The 14,803-nt window shown below is 40.6% G+C and overlaps 1 protein-coding gene across 1 annotated transcript in view; it reads left to right on the top strand.

The window, feature by feature from the left end:
- DOCK3 (dedicator of cytokinesis 3) overlaps positions 1-14,803 on the top strand; it is a 512,545-nt gene that overhangs the window by 464,204 nt on the left and 33,538 nt on the right. Inside the window, 5 exon segments of the mRNA XM_020999119.2 lie at positions 3,820-3,924; positions 10,831-10,972; positions 12,103-12,269; positions 12,475-12,561; positions 13,253-13,432. Coding sequence (XP_020854778.1) covers positions 3,820-3,924; positions 10,831-10,972; positions 12,103-12,269; positions 12,475-12,561; positions 13,253-13,432 — 681 coding nt within the window.

Genomic DNA, 14,803 nt, shown 5'->3' with positions numbered 1-14,803 from the left:
TTTGGGTAAGAAAGGACAGAAAAAAATGGGCAATAGGGAGTTGAAACGCAAGATAAATGCTATTTAGTTGTTTATCAGTCTTGTCGGATACTTCATGACTCTATTTGGGGTTTTCTTGGCAAAGATTCTGAAGTAGTTTGCCATTTCTATCTCCAGATCATTTTACAGATGAGGAACTGAGGCAAACAGAGTTAAGTGACTTACCCAGGGTCATACAACTAGTATGTGTCTGAGGCCGGATTTGACTTCCTGACTCCAGGTCCAGCGCTCTATCCACTGCACCCCAAGATAAACAGGGAGATAACAGGAGAGCACCTAGATACCTTTAGTTAGTTCAAATCACCAGGCCAGATGAATTGCATCCTACAGAACTGAGAGAACTGGCCGATGTGATTACTGAACCACCGTCAGTAATCTTTTAAAATTACATAGAATGGGAGAAGCACTCCGAGACTACACAAGAACAAATGTCCCAATTTTGCAAAAATGTAGCACCTCCAACTATAGGTTGAGCTTAATTTCAGTCCTTTTTCTCCCCTCCCACCACCCCTAAAGAAAAAGGATGGTTAACGAACTTCTAGAAGAGCAAACGGTGATCACAAGATTCAGCGTTACTTTATCAGCACCAACGATATTAATAATAGTGCACATTTCTATAGCACTTTGAGCTTTACAAATTTTGCATCCATAATTTCATTTGATCTTTGCAGCTACTCTGTGAAGTAGATATTATCATGATCCCTATTTTTACAGATGAGGAAACTGAAACCTGTATTAGTTAACTGACCCCTCAGGGTCACATAGCTAGGAAGTGAGGTGAGATTCAAACTCAAGTCCTATTAACCCCAAATTCAGTGCCCTAGCCATTCTACCAGGTCATGCCATACTAACCTCAATTCCTTTTTAGATAGGGTTACTAGACTAAGGGTCTGGGGGATTCTGTAGAGAGACTTTGCCTAGACTTTAAAAGCAAAGCATTTGGGGGGCACCTAAGTGGCACAGTGGATAGAGCACTGGCCCTGGAGTCAGGAGGACCTGAGTTCAAATCCGGCCTCAGACCAAACACTTGACACTTACTAGCTGTGTGACCCTGGGCAAGTCACTTAACCCCAATTGCTTAAAAAAAAAAAGAAGAAGAAGAAAGAAAAGAAAAGAAAAGAAAAGAAAAGAAAAGAAAAGAAAAGAAAAGAAAAGAAAAGAAAAGAAAAGAAAAGAAAAGAAAAGAAAAGAAAAGAAAAGAAAAAGAAAAGCATTTGGCAAAGTCCCTTAAGCTTTTATGGCAACAGGAGACATGGGCTGGATGATAGGGGTTAGGGAAGTTGCTGAATATGAAAAGTAGTCACTAATAAGTCAATGTCAGCTTTGGAGGAGGTCTCCAGTGGAGTGCCTCAGGCATCTGTGCTTGACCCAATGTTGTTTAATAGTTTTCCCAAAGATTTGGATCAATGCATCAGGAATGCACAGTTGCAATTTGCAGATGACACAAAATTAAGAGGGACAGCAACCACACTAGATGACAGAGCCAGGATCCAAAAAGATCTTGACCAGCATGTTGGACTAAATTTAATAAGATGAAGTTCAATAGAGGTAAATGTAAATTCTGCTACTTGAAAAGCTGGTTGTTTGTATTCACATGCAAAATAGGAAGGTGCACATATGCTATGTAGAAGTTTGAAAAAGATTTAGAGGTTTTAGTCGACTGCAAACTAAATTTGACTTAGCAGTGACAGGCAAAATAGTTAACGTGACCTTAAGTAGCACTAAGAAAAATAGAGTGTTCAGAGGACAGCAGTCCTCCTCTTCTCTGCTACAGTCATCTAGAGTATTCTGTTCAGTTCTGGACTTTAGAGCCAGAAGGGCCCTTAGAGACCACCAGATCCAATCCCCTTCTTTTATAGAGGAGGAAACTAAGACCCAGAGAGGGTAGAGCTGGTAAATAGCTGAGCAGGCCTTTGAACTCTGGTCCTCTTACTGCAAGTACAGTGCTCTGAACTCCATGCTAGGCCACATGTTCTCTCCCTGATCTCAGTATAGAGTAAGGATCTACAGGCTCGGTCTATGGTATATGCTGTCAAATGTGGCCACGGTATTAACTGGGTTTGCTTCACTGTACTTCTTTGTTAAAGGAGACAGTTTACTAGGTGCAGGGTGGGTCAATATACTGGGAGATACCTATGGTGAAGACTATGAAAAATTACTATGTAAAAAAAAAGTCATCAATAAAATTTTGTTTTAAACTTGGAAATGATATAGAGGAATTTTCAAATGCCCTGAACCTAGGTTCTATCTTCAAAGCCCAGACTGTTTTGGTACCCTTTAGGCAATGTGAGTAATTTTCCATGAATTTAGAGGCCTGTGGTGGGTGAACTGTTTTCTGATTGTTAGCCTAAGTCTAGGATTCTGGTATCCCGTTAAATTATTAGCAAATCTCAAGCCATATCTTTAGCATACCCAAAGAGCTGTGTCCTGGCCACTCAGCTAACTTTTCTTCCACTCAGGCATCTCAAACCTGTTGCTTGAGCCCAGAGGCACAGTTTATTTATTTGTCTGTTTTCTATGCTAGAATTCTACTCCCATGCCTCCTTGTGGTATGGAGGTGACCCTGGGTTCTTGCTTGCAGGCTGTGGAAGGTCAGGGTCAGCCAGTCAGGAAAGTCTTCAGGTTTGGACTCAGCAAAGGACTCAGGGTCTGTTGGAGACTACCGTACTATCTGTAGAGTGAAGGATATTTTGGCTAAAACAACTCATTAAGACTGTCAGCTAGGTCACCTGAGGGGTTATGGTCTAAATTAGTGGAAGCAGTAACCAACAACAAGACTGAAGTTCTTTGAAGTTGAAGTAAATGATTCACTTCTTTGAAGGGACTATCGAATGTAGGCCACAGAAGCCCAGGATAGAATTATAGCCGTTTACAGGTCTATATCTGCCTTTCAAGGTTAGCGTCAGGCCATTTGGTCCTTTCTATAAGGGAAATTCCAGGGTCTGGATTTAATTTGAACAATGAGTTTGTATTTAGTCTAGAAGACCTGGAGAATCAGGTGATGATGAAGGAACCAGGATTTTGACATGTGTTGTCCTCCAGCATAGCTGGGGTTACTTTTCCTGTGCCTGAAATTAGGACAGCTGAGATTGAATCACCTCTCCCCCTACCTTGGTGAACTGAAATACCATCTATCATGGTACACAAATCAACCTTTTGAGGTTAAAAACAGTCTTCCCCTAAGACTAGGAATGTTATACATCAGGTGTGCTGGCAGCTGAGCTGTTCTCCCCACCCTCAGCAGCTACAGCCAGAGGGAGTCCATGGACTTCAAATGAAGGCTGAGGAGCTTAGATATGCCAAAGGTCAGGAACGAAGGTGGGGAAGATAATGATTCCCAATCACTACCAGTCTGAATGAGAACTATAGCAGGAGAAGGGTTTGCATGTATGAGAGAAGTCCAAATCTGGATTTTTGTATAGAAAGTCATTTCAAACTACATAGCTATCAAATAATTTATATTTCCACTTCCTGGTACTGTTCTTTTCTCTTTATGGACTGAGCTGTGAGCAGTCAAGGACCAAGCAGGATAGGAATGACTTCATCTAAGACTATGGTTGACCGCTTTTCTACTACCTAATACCAATCCTCAAACACAAAAAGCCCTTGTGTAAAAATACTATGGAAATGTGAGCTATTGTTCTGCATGAGCTGTGGCTGATCTACTTCCTTCCCCAAAATACCAAGCATTTCATGGTATGAAAACGAGTTGTATGCCAAGACTTGGAAACTGACAGTTTGTTAAGTATATGTGAAGCTCATTAATTTTTCTGTTCACAGAAAATGGAAGCAACCTACTATGATAACATCATGGAGCAGCAACGTCTGGAACCTGAGTTCTTCAGAGTTGGTTTCTATGGAAGAAAGTTCCCTTTCTTCCTCCGGGTGAGTAAATATAGAGTCTCATTGGAACTTAAAGTATTTCTCACTAATTTTTTTCAAACACAGATTTTATTGAGCCTTGTTCTCTCCTTTGTTGCTTCTCCTACTAAATTCTTCTAGGCGTTTGCTTAGAAGGAATCAGGGTGCCTGAAAGGCCATCTCCACTGGGCTGGCTGTCCTCTTACTCTATTGCTTTGACATTTCACACTTTTCAATTGCTATCAGGAACTTTAAAAGGTTGTTATGTCACCAAATCAACTGAAACCCTAGGAGGCGAGTTTTAAATCAACGAGTAAGTACACGAGAATAATCCAACATCCAAACTTGGAGAAACCTTCTAAGTCTTGAAGTCATTTGCCTAGTACCTTCAAAAATGTACATTTGTTGGGCCCTGAGCATATGAAAAGTACTGTAGAACCCATCACAAAAAATACAATCTGTGCCCTCTGGGACCTTCAGGTGCAAGGAGACACAATAAGTCAATAGAATTGCCCTTATTAGGAGCCACAGTACACTGAGCTAGGTTTCAGTTTAGACTGTATTTTTTGCCAGCCTCAGTCATCTACAATGACATTGTTTTCTTTACCTTCTCTTAGAAGACTGAGCTAGAATATAGAAGAAAACCTATCTAATAACCGACTTGGTGATGATGGCAGTGATTTGACAGCCCATCTTCCCTATTCAGCACTGTGTCTGAGTATAGAGTTGTGTACGGTGGCTTTGTTCTTGTTATTTTGGGTAATATATATGGTCAAAGACAGTGGTCTCCAAAATGGAGGATGTGCAAGACGATCCATTGGGATGTGGGGAACTAATATTATAACTTCTATTTATATTTATTTTATCTTGAAAATAAATTAAACTTTGCTAATATTTAATATAAATATTTATCCTGGCACCCTCACTTGATCTGTGAGTCAGATGATCATATAAGTTATGTGAGGTCTCCTAATGTAAGAGCAAGAATTCCATGTTATGGAAGGATTGATAGTGGTACTCTCACTTGATTAACTTTCAGCATCTTGCAGTGAGGTACAATGTATATGTGTTTGGTTAAATGGATTAAATTATCTAGTTTTAACTAAATTAGCTTTCACAAGGATCTTTAAAATATTCCTGCAAAAAAATAACTAATAATGCAAGTAACAAGGAGATAACAGAGTTGACACTTAGCCTACATACCACTAACTCAGCAGTCACAATGTAAACTACAAACATTGACAGTCTAACCAAATCTAACAAGAAGTTGGCCAAAGATTCTTGAAATTATCAAGATGATTTTAAATATGGAGTCACATTACTATTATAATTGATAAACCTCTTTCTTAGTACTGCCTTGAAATATTAGCTAGTGATAGTAATAAACCCTCAAAAGTAGCAACATTTAAAAACTAACCTTTCATTGCCACAAAATATCTAAATGTGTCACCTGTAAACTTTTTGTCATAAGAACATAAATTTAGAGTTGTAAAGAGGCTATTGAGGCCATCTAGTCTAAGTCCATCATTTTACAGATGAGGATGCTGACGATCAGAGAGGTTAAGTGACTTGCCTCAGGTTACACAGTAATTATCAAAGGCAGAATTTGAGCCCAGATCCTCCTGATTCCCAGCCCAGTGCTCTTGCCCCACTCTACAAAGTTGCCTTTAAAAGAGATCTGCTGCATGGTTTTAAATTTTGGGAACCCAATTTTGTAACCTATGTTAAAGATATTACAAATCGGTGTTTTGAACCCTTTTTTAAAAAGATAAAAATGTAGTACCTTTCAATTGGTTTATAAGAACAACTGATTTACATCAGGGAAAATGGAAGTCCACTAGCCAAATTTCAACAAAAACCTTTGTGGAGAGAGGAAGGTAGAGGGTGCCCAGGGGAATGAAAAAACAAGTATGATAATTTAGTAAGCATGGCTAATGCTGTGTGTCTTCCACTGGTGTCTGCATAGCTTTGTAAAGTATTTTTTCAAGTACTAAAATTAAGTATCAAAATAAACTGATTGTAGACCAGGCCTTCAAATCACTGTGTCATAAAGTGTTAATCAAGAATTTCAAAAATATTGAAGCATATTCAGTCACAAATGGTCATGGAGGCGGTGTCACATAATGGATAAAGAGCTAGCTTTGAAACCAGGAAAACCTGGTTCTGACACTTCTTGGCCCTGTGACCCTGGAGAAGTTGCCCTCCTGGTGCTTAGGCAACTCTCCAAGGTGATACTGCAAAAAGTAAAAATAAAAATTGATAGCCTGCATTGGTAGAGAGAGTTTCCTTACCTAAGAACTCCTTGTACCAATGAAATCACAGGTCGTGACCCTATTTCTACCCCTGTTCAATCACATGAGGCAGCTAGGGGGCACCATAGTGCATAGAGTACCTGGTGGGAAGTCAGGAAGACTGCTGTTCCTGAGTTCAAATCTGACCTCATACACTTACCAGCTCTGTGACTCTGGGCAGGTCACTTAGCCCTGTTTGCCTCTGGTTCCTCATCTGTAAAATGAGCTAGAGAAGGAAATGACAAACTGCTCCAGTATCTCTGCCAAGAAAACCCCACATGGGGTCACAGAGACTTAGACACAACTGAAACAACTGAGCTGAACAATTCATTCACATAGCTCTCACTAAATATGCGTGTGTATAAATTTTAGTGATAGAAAATCTTGTATTGTTACTAAGAAAAATGAATTTTCAAATAGTTTATTCATTTTTAATTCCTATTTTTATAAATGCTGTATAATGTACCTAATAGTACATATATAAAATTTATAAATAAATATATATATATATATTGGAGGTGCATACTCAAAAATATTTTATTGATAAAGGTGTGTAATCATGGATGTGCTGGTAAATTTTTAACAACCAGACTCTCTGGAAAAGAAAAAAGCATATACATACACTTATAAATTTAATCTGCATTATTAATACTTTCTCAAGTCTAGACAGCCACAAAACAATAAATGAAGCCCTGACCTGTAGTGAATGCTGATTTCTGATAGACAAATTCGCACACTGAAAATTTAACAATACCATTTAGAGCTGACTCTAGCACACCCCTGTGAGTGATCAAATAAGTTTGAAAACCACTGGTCTGGGAGACAGCCTAGTTCTTCTCAAACAAGGCAGTCAGCAGGAACAGGCTCTCAGAGGCCCCTGTTATATAGTCACATTGGCATCAGAGCTATACCTGAAGCACAGAACTAGTCCCACTGATTTCAAGCTCAAACTTTCCTCTTTCAGATCAAGCTCTCTGTCCAGAGTGAGGAGGAGATTCCCCATGACTAAGGGATTTATCCCACCTAGGAATTTGTATTTTTGGTTTACATTTTTAGGGGAATATTTTTAATCAATGAGCAAAAGAGTATTGGTTATAGGAGAAGGAAGAGCTTCTGGACCCACAATGAAGCTGGTCTTTTGTTAGCAAGAATTCTTACTACATTTCAAAAAGACAGTGTAACACACATTTCCTGGATGGCTAACTAGAAGTAGAGTTAGCATGGCTATTGGTGCTATTAACAGTGACAGCCAGCACATCATACCTAATTGTAATCCCCAGTAATGCTCTAATTATATTCCATCACGTGTTTCTAATAGCAGAGTAGGCAGGAATTAGTAAAGTAACCTCTTCAGGAGAACTTAACCTCCCCCTTTCGTTCTAATGACCATCATGTATAAAAAATTTCTGAAATGGTCTGTTTAGCTGTAAGCATCAGAATAGATGACATAACTATGAAGATGTAGACCAATGAAAAGTAAGATTAAGTGAAACAAGAGGCCTACCCAGAAATCCCAACAAAATAGATTCTAGTCCCCTTATCTCAGCTTTCATCAGGGAATTTTTTTGTTTTTTGCACATTTTTGCAAATGTGCTCAGTACTTATTTCTCCATGTTTAGCACCACAACTTTTGCACTAGGAACCAAATTTTACCCAGAAATGTTAGTCTATGGGCCATCTCAAGGCTCTGATGTCATCTGTTTCTCATAGGCCATCCTGCCTTCCACACCACTCAGGCTCACATAAGTGTGACAAATCCATTTTTCAGGGCTTGTTTAGTTTTGTGCAGTGCAAACACCAGGGCAGAATCTGGGTTATGTCTATCTGTAAACCACTCTCAGTGAATTATTTTTAAATATGAAGATATGCAGATCCGATTTTGGAGAATCCATACACAGTGAAGACACCTCCAGTTCTCTCAGCAAATGATGTCAGAAGATTCAGGCTCCAACCAGACCTTCTCCAAACCAAGTGAGAGCTAGGGATTTTGTATCATACATATACATCTCCTTGGTCTCATCACACTCTGTGTCTTTCATTTCGCCAGCTTCTAGGATTGATGTTACAGCATTGGAAATATGTCACACTGAGAACATCCTTTGTGCAGTGCGAACAGCAGCACTTGCTCAGATTTGTCTGCCTGCGAGGCACTGGCACTCTCTAGAGTGTGGAGGGGGTGACTGATGGTTCCCAGGTTAGGAAATGTGCCCTCCTGCTTCTCATACATCATCCACGGAGCCTAGGTTGGTCCATCGCCATTACCATCATCAGGAATAGGTCATTATTTTAGCCCCACCAGCTTGGTTCCTACAAACTATCTGCCTCCCTTATCTTTATAAAGACACTTATCTGTTTGTCTAGAAACAGAGAAAACCATCTTTCCCTTTGAGGACGGAGTGGGAGGGAATTTCAGCTTATCTTATTTAGCATCATTAAAAATTGCCTACTCAGGGGTTAGAATACATCTGTAATATGAATGACTATGAAAGGATTGACTCTGTACAACTTCCTTAGCTTCCAGTTCCAGAAGGGATCAGAGAAGTAGTCTGTTCATCAAGCAAGAGCCTTATAAAATTTACTGTTCACATGTTCCAATGATAAATTGATAAACTGCTTTTCTCCCTGATCTCATCATTTTCCCCTTCTTGCTCATCCCATTCTAACCATTTTAGTCATCTAGACCAGGCTTTTCAATGTTCTTTCTTTTCTCTGAGTGAAAATGACAAATGTTTGGAAATTCCATGACCTGACAAGGTTAAGAGTATCACAAGGAAACATCTCCCAAATGGCTGATTTGGGAAATGTCTTAAGTAAAATATTTACAAGATCCTAGATTAATATCTGGTTGGTCCCTGCCTTAGCAGGATCTCTCCTGTCTTGGGTAGACATCTGGAGGGAATGGCATACTAAGAGATTGTTAAGATACCTCACCAAATTTTAGGAAAAAACATTGACAAATTAGAGCATATCCAGAATAGGGCAACCAATTTGGAATAGGCTAGATATCGTGCCATACACAGAGTACTTGAAGGAATATGGGAGTGTATAGCCTGAAGAATAATAGAAAATTCTTAATATCTCTCCTAAGAGATGTAATAGTTTCCAAAAATTTTTCGTGTAGGAAAGAGATTCAATTTCTTTTAGTTGGACCCAGGAGGCAGATCTAGGAGCAATGAATAGAAGTTGGAGATACAGATTTCTGCTTCACATGAGGAAAAATTTCCAAAAGTAGATTGGACTGCCTAAGAAGATAATAGACTCCCTATTACTGGAGATCTTCCAGGGAAGCCTGCATGCACACTTGTCAGAGATGTTGTCAAAAGGGATTTCTGTGTGAGTACAGGTTGAACTGGATGATCCCCTGGCTCTCTTCCAACTCAGAGATTCTATGAATCTCTCATTGTCGTGGCACAGTCTTGGAAGCACATTCCTCGGCTCCAAAGAGATCCCTACTTAACCATTTTCCTATGACCCTAAGTACCACAAGGAGAAAGAGGGCTCTCAGTTGTTAACCTCATCTTCCAAAATGAACAAGATGAAACCCTGCCTACAAGCCAGGGCCACTTGATAGGATGCAATGCTAAAAGAAGCATTTATTAAAACAGTGATGCTTTGTTCATTAAGTTATTCATTTGTTAAGTAGTTCTATTTGTTCTACGCCCAGCGCTGATGGAGAGAGAGATGGATAAAGCATAGTAATGTCTTCAAGAAGCTTGTAGTATGATAGAGGAAATAAAACCCCAAAAAGCAGATTGTAATGAGTATAGAGAAGAGTCACAGAGTGCTGGGAAATGTGGAATGGGATGGGTCAGAGTAGGGATACCTCAGAAGAAGAAAGCAAGTCCCGATGGGAGGATTAACAAAAGCTTCATGGAAAAGATGGCATGTGAATGGAGCCTTGGATAATGGGAGAGAAGAGCTAGGTAGAAAGCATTCCAGACACAGAGAATGACATGAACAAAATCATGGAGGCAGGAAGGCATAGAACATGTTTGTGTTGTAGTTGTTTGGTCATTTTGCTTATGTCCAACTCTCTGTGACCCAATTTGGGATTTTCTTGTCAAAGTACTAGAGTGGTTTGCCATTTCCTTCTCCAGCTTATTTTATAGATGAGGAAACTGAGGCAAACAGAGTTAAGTGACTTGCCCAAGGTCACACAGCTATCAAGTGTCTGAGGCTGGATTTGAACTCATGAAGATGAGTCTTCCTGATCCAAGCCCAGTGCTCTATCCACTGCACCACCTAGCTGCTCCTAGAATGTGTTCAGGAGATGGTGATTAGTCCATTTTGACTGAAGTATAATAGTATGTGTGTGATGGGCAGCACTGTGTAGTGAAAGAACCCCTGGATTTGTAGCCAGACAACCCAGGCTCAGATCCCACATCTGCCACTTAGTACCTATGTAACCTTCTGCAAGTCGTGTGATTTCTGCAGGCCTGTTTCTTCATCTGTAAAATGATAGCATTGGACTAGATGATCTCTTTGATCCCTTTTAACTCTAGATCTGTGAGGTTTAGTGTGGGAATTGTGTGAGATACTGATCCATTTACAAAGGAGTTCTCTGCTAATGAAAGGTTTCAGGATGAAAGGAAACATTTCAGAGAAGCAAAGGAACTTATTGCTACACTTTTTTTAATAGAATAAGGAGTATGTCTGTCGGGGCCATGACTATGAGAGGTTGGAAGCCTTTCAACAGAGGATGCTGAGCGAGTTCCCCCATGCAATCGCCATGCAGCATCCCAACCATCCGGATGACTCCATCTTGCAATGTGACGCCCAATGTATCCTTTGAACCCGAAGGGGTAAAATGTTGCTGTTAGTTCCTGGGAGACCAGGGCTTAGTTCTCTCAATCTGCTTCTAGTTTTTGGTGATCTTGCACAAGTTTTCAGCCAGTGTACCCATATTAATGAACTTCACATTTGACACAATTATCTTCCCGAGCTAAAGAGATGCCGTCACTACCTTAGCATTGGATAGCTGTTCAACATCACAGGAAATGGATGATCATTTGGTATGGCTGGGGAAAAGAAACTTGGCCCATGCTGCTTGGCTTTTACCTTCATGACTGACCAGTCACTTATTTCATACGCACTGTGTGTTTGTAAGTTATCTACCCAGTTGGCCAGGAGAGAGCACTTTGCAATGTAGGTCATGGATCCAACCATCATATTCTCCAACAAATTATCCTCCTCCCACTCCTGCTTGTGAAGATTTCTGTACCATCCTTTTCAAGGCAGATTGGTAATGGTGGGGTTCTGTCCCTATGGTGAAAATCTTCGGTATGAATGAACATGCAGCAGACACAGTAACACTGCTTAGCAGTCTCTGTGGAGAGAGCCAGATGGCAGTTGATAAAATTGTGGAAGGTTTTTTCCAGAGAAGGCAGGGCAAGTGGCCTCCCATCTGGTATTTTACCAGCAAGGACTCCAAACAGTATTTTGCTTTAAGGTTGCTTGCCAATAAAAACAGTTTATCAACAATTGAAAAGAAGGCCTACTCTCTGTTTCCTCTCCTCCATGTTGCATGTATCTACATTCTCTCCATTTTCACTCTTCCTTCTCAAAATAACCTGGAAAGTATACCACCATTATTAACTTGGGTGGATAGAGCTGTCACTAGATACATTGCACTAGACCTAATTCATCATATCAAGGTTCCCAAGAACATGAGTGCTTTGGGCAGAGATCATTGGTTCTTCCCACTCTTCAGGCTTTTCTACACATAGCTAAGGACTCAGAAGCTCTGAGGAGAGAGGGTGGAGAGCAAGGAAAATATACTCCTTTGCCTTCATATCTTTTATTGTGACAAAAAGAAGCAGGCCAGGCTGAATAACTCTGAACCTTCCCTCACTGGTGACACTCAAAAGTTGGTCTTTGAAAAGTCTGTTTCCTTGAACTTTGCCTTTCTCAGATTTGCAGATCTATGCAGTGACACCCATTCCAGATTATGTGGATGTCCTTCAGATGGATCGAGTACCTGATCGAATCAAAAGCTTTTATCGTGTCAACAATGTTAAGAAGTTCCGGTATGACAGACCTTTCCATAAAGGTCCAAAGGACAAGGACAATGAATTCAAGGTAGGAAGGGTCAGGAACAAGGTCAGAAATTTGGAGGACGTATTCAATAGATCACTGGAGAAAATCCCCAGGTTTCCAAGAAGTTGGTAGTCCTCAGATTCCTTGGTAAAAGGCTATTAACAATATGTGAATTTCATTTAATTGAGAGCAGGGTGTATTATAGTCCGTGGCCTCACTGCCACTGTCCTTCCTCTGTCCTCTGCAGAGTCTGTGGATTGAGCGTACCACTCTGACCTTGACCCACAGCTTACCTGGAATCTCTCGATGGTTTGAAGTGGAGAGAAGAGAGCTGGTAAATGACATGTTGCTTGTGGCTGGGCTTCGTTAGGTGATACAGCTTCATCCCAAGCATTGCTTCTAGCTTGTTGAAGCAAGTTGTTTTTGTATTAAATAAATGTAATTCAGGGATAAGACACTGGGGAACCTAGGAGAATATAAATTCGCTCAGATAAAATAGTGATGGTGAATTGATGTGTTTGTTTATGCTAAGTTTTCATTTAAAAAAGGCTTACTTGCAAGTTCCTACACATTGAAAGTGAAAAGTGGTTAGTATTTGAGGATGTTGAATGCCAAAAATTATTCCAGAGTGGAGTTTTAAATGCAAATTTTGCCAAATATTACCACTACAAAAGCAGGTGTGACCATCCCATTTGCTCCTCCTCAGTACCACCTAGACTCAAGTAACATATGACTTTTCCTCTGTGACACCGGGAACAGCTAAAGAAATGCTTCCTTGAGTTCAAAAAACCTCTGAATAATTAGAGCTTTCAAAAAATGTATTGGGCTGCCTGAGAGGTGTAATGAGCTGCCCCTATTAAGTGTTCAAACACAGGGTGGGTGACCGAGCAGCAGGATTTTTACAAAGAGAATCCTTGCAGTGGGCAAGGGGTTGTTCTAGATAACCTTTATGGTTCCTTGTGGTTCTTGGGTCTGGGGTCTATAAAATGTCAGTAGGATGAAGCCATGTTCTGTGTGCCCTGTAGGTTGAAGTGAGCCCTTTGGAAAATGCCATACAGGTGGTTGAGAACAAGAACCAGGAGCTTCGGACGCTGATCAGCCAGTATCAGCACAAGCAAATGCATGGTAATATTAACCTGCTCAGCATGTGCCTCAATGGAGTCATAGATGCTGCTGTGAACGGTGGCATCGCCCGATACCAGGAGGTGAGCCTTCTGTAGACATTAGTTCTCCCCAGTGCTCTTATGCATGACAGTGGTAAATTAAGCCAGAGGCATCAAATCCAGGCAGATTCGAGAAAGAAGTAAAAAATTATTTTTATAATGTCACACTAGTGATCCAGCTTAATCATCCTATCAATTAATCAACAATCATTTATTAGATTTATTAGTATAGTACCTAGCATATGATAGGTAACTAAACTTACTGTAACTAGATTAACCTATCATTAGTATGTCTAGTAGTACTAAACTTCTAGTAACTAGGTGACTAAACTAGGTGCAGAGGATAGAAATACTAACTTACGTTGTATTGGAGGAAACAAACTGTACTCATATAAATATATACAAAAATCAAATCAAAGTAAATATAAGATAACCTCAGAAGGAAAGCAGCAATCATTGGGGTGGGGGTGGGGGGTCACGTCAGGAAAGGCCTTACTAGTCAAAGTGTCATCCCTGAGATAGTATCCTTGCTAGCTATTCAATTCAACAACTATTCAACAAAAGAAATAGTTTTAATTTAGCCACTTCTTGGCTAATTGTTTCTCTGCCTCAGAGACCTAGGAACTGGCCTTTGCCAGATTGTCAAAGAAAGATAGCGGCAGAGCTGCCCAGTGAGGCTGTGGCACCTAAATGTCCTAACCTTGCCCCACATGTCTGCCCCATCCTTCTCTGTTTGTTGTGGCCAGCAGAACAGGTCATAGGAAAGGACTTTCATTTTTCAGGATTGACTTTTATTTTTTTCGCTCCTCTTTGACAGCTTGGCAAACCATTTAGTCATAGAAGAATGTTAAATGGCCTCCAGGAGGCACAGGGAGCCAGAGCCAGCTCAGTAGTCATCTGCTGCCCTGTTTGTGTGGGAGGCCAGTGTCTGGTTTCCAGTCTTTGCTATGCCTTCCAAAGGCTAGCAGGGCCTGCCACACAATGCCTAGTGCTGTTAAGCAGTGATCACTCAGATGACAGAGGAGCAGCCCTGACAGTCTCAGAAGAGCCTTTCCACTCTTTCTTGGCCAAGAATCTCGAAGTAACCCCACTATGTAGAGAGGGTTTAAACAGGGAAAAGAAGAAGCCTTAGAGTTCCTAAGCCATAGAGGAAAATCGCTGCAGGCTGGGACGCTCTGATAAGTGTTTCTGTCAAGTGTCTCAACTGTCTTTCCAATTGTGTTTTCTGGCAAAGGTTGACTGGAGAGTGCACACTACTACATGTTTCCCTGGAGACTATAAGGCTAGACTGAAGCTTGGAGTGTCCTTTATTGATTGACTTAATGTTTCCAGAAACCTTGCCAGTTAAAACTCTTTGACCCAGAACTGAGTGGGGGTGGGGGGGTGGGGGAGGGAAGAAGGGGTTCTTCCTGT

This window comes from Phascolarctos cinereus, unplaced genomic scaffold, assembly GCF_003287225.1.
Source record: "Phascolarctos cinereus isolate Bilbo 61053 unplaced genomic scaffold, phaCin_HiC Scaffold_4;HRSCAF=312, whole genome shotgun sequence".
In the NCBI taxonomy this organism is placed as follows: Eukaryota; Metazoa; Chordata; class Mammalia; order Diprotodontia; family Phascolarctidae; genus Phascolarctos; species Phascolarctos cinereus.
This window is presented reverse-complemented; position numbering and strand designations above follow the sequence as displayed.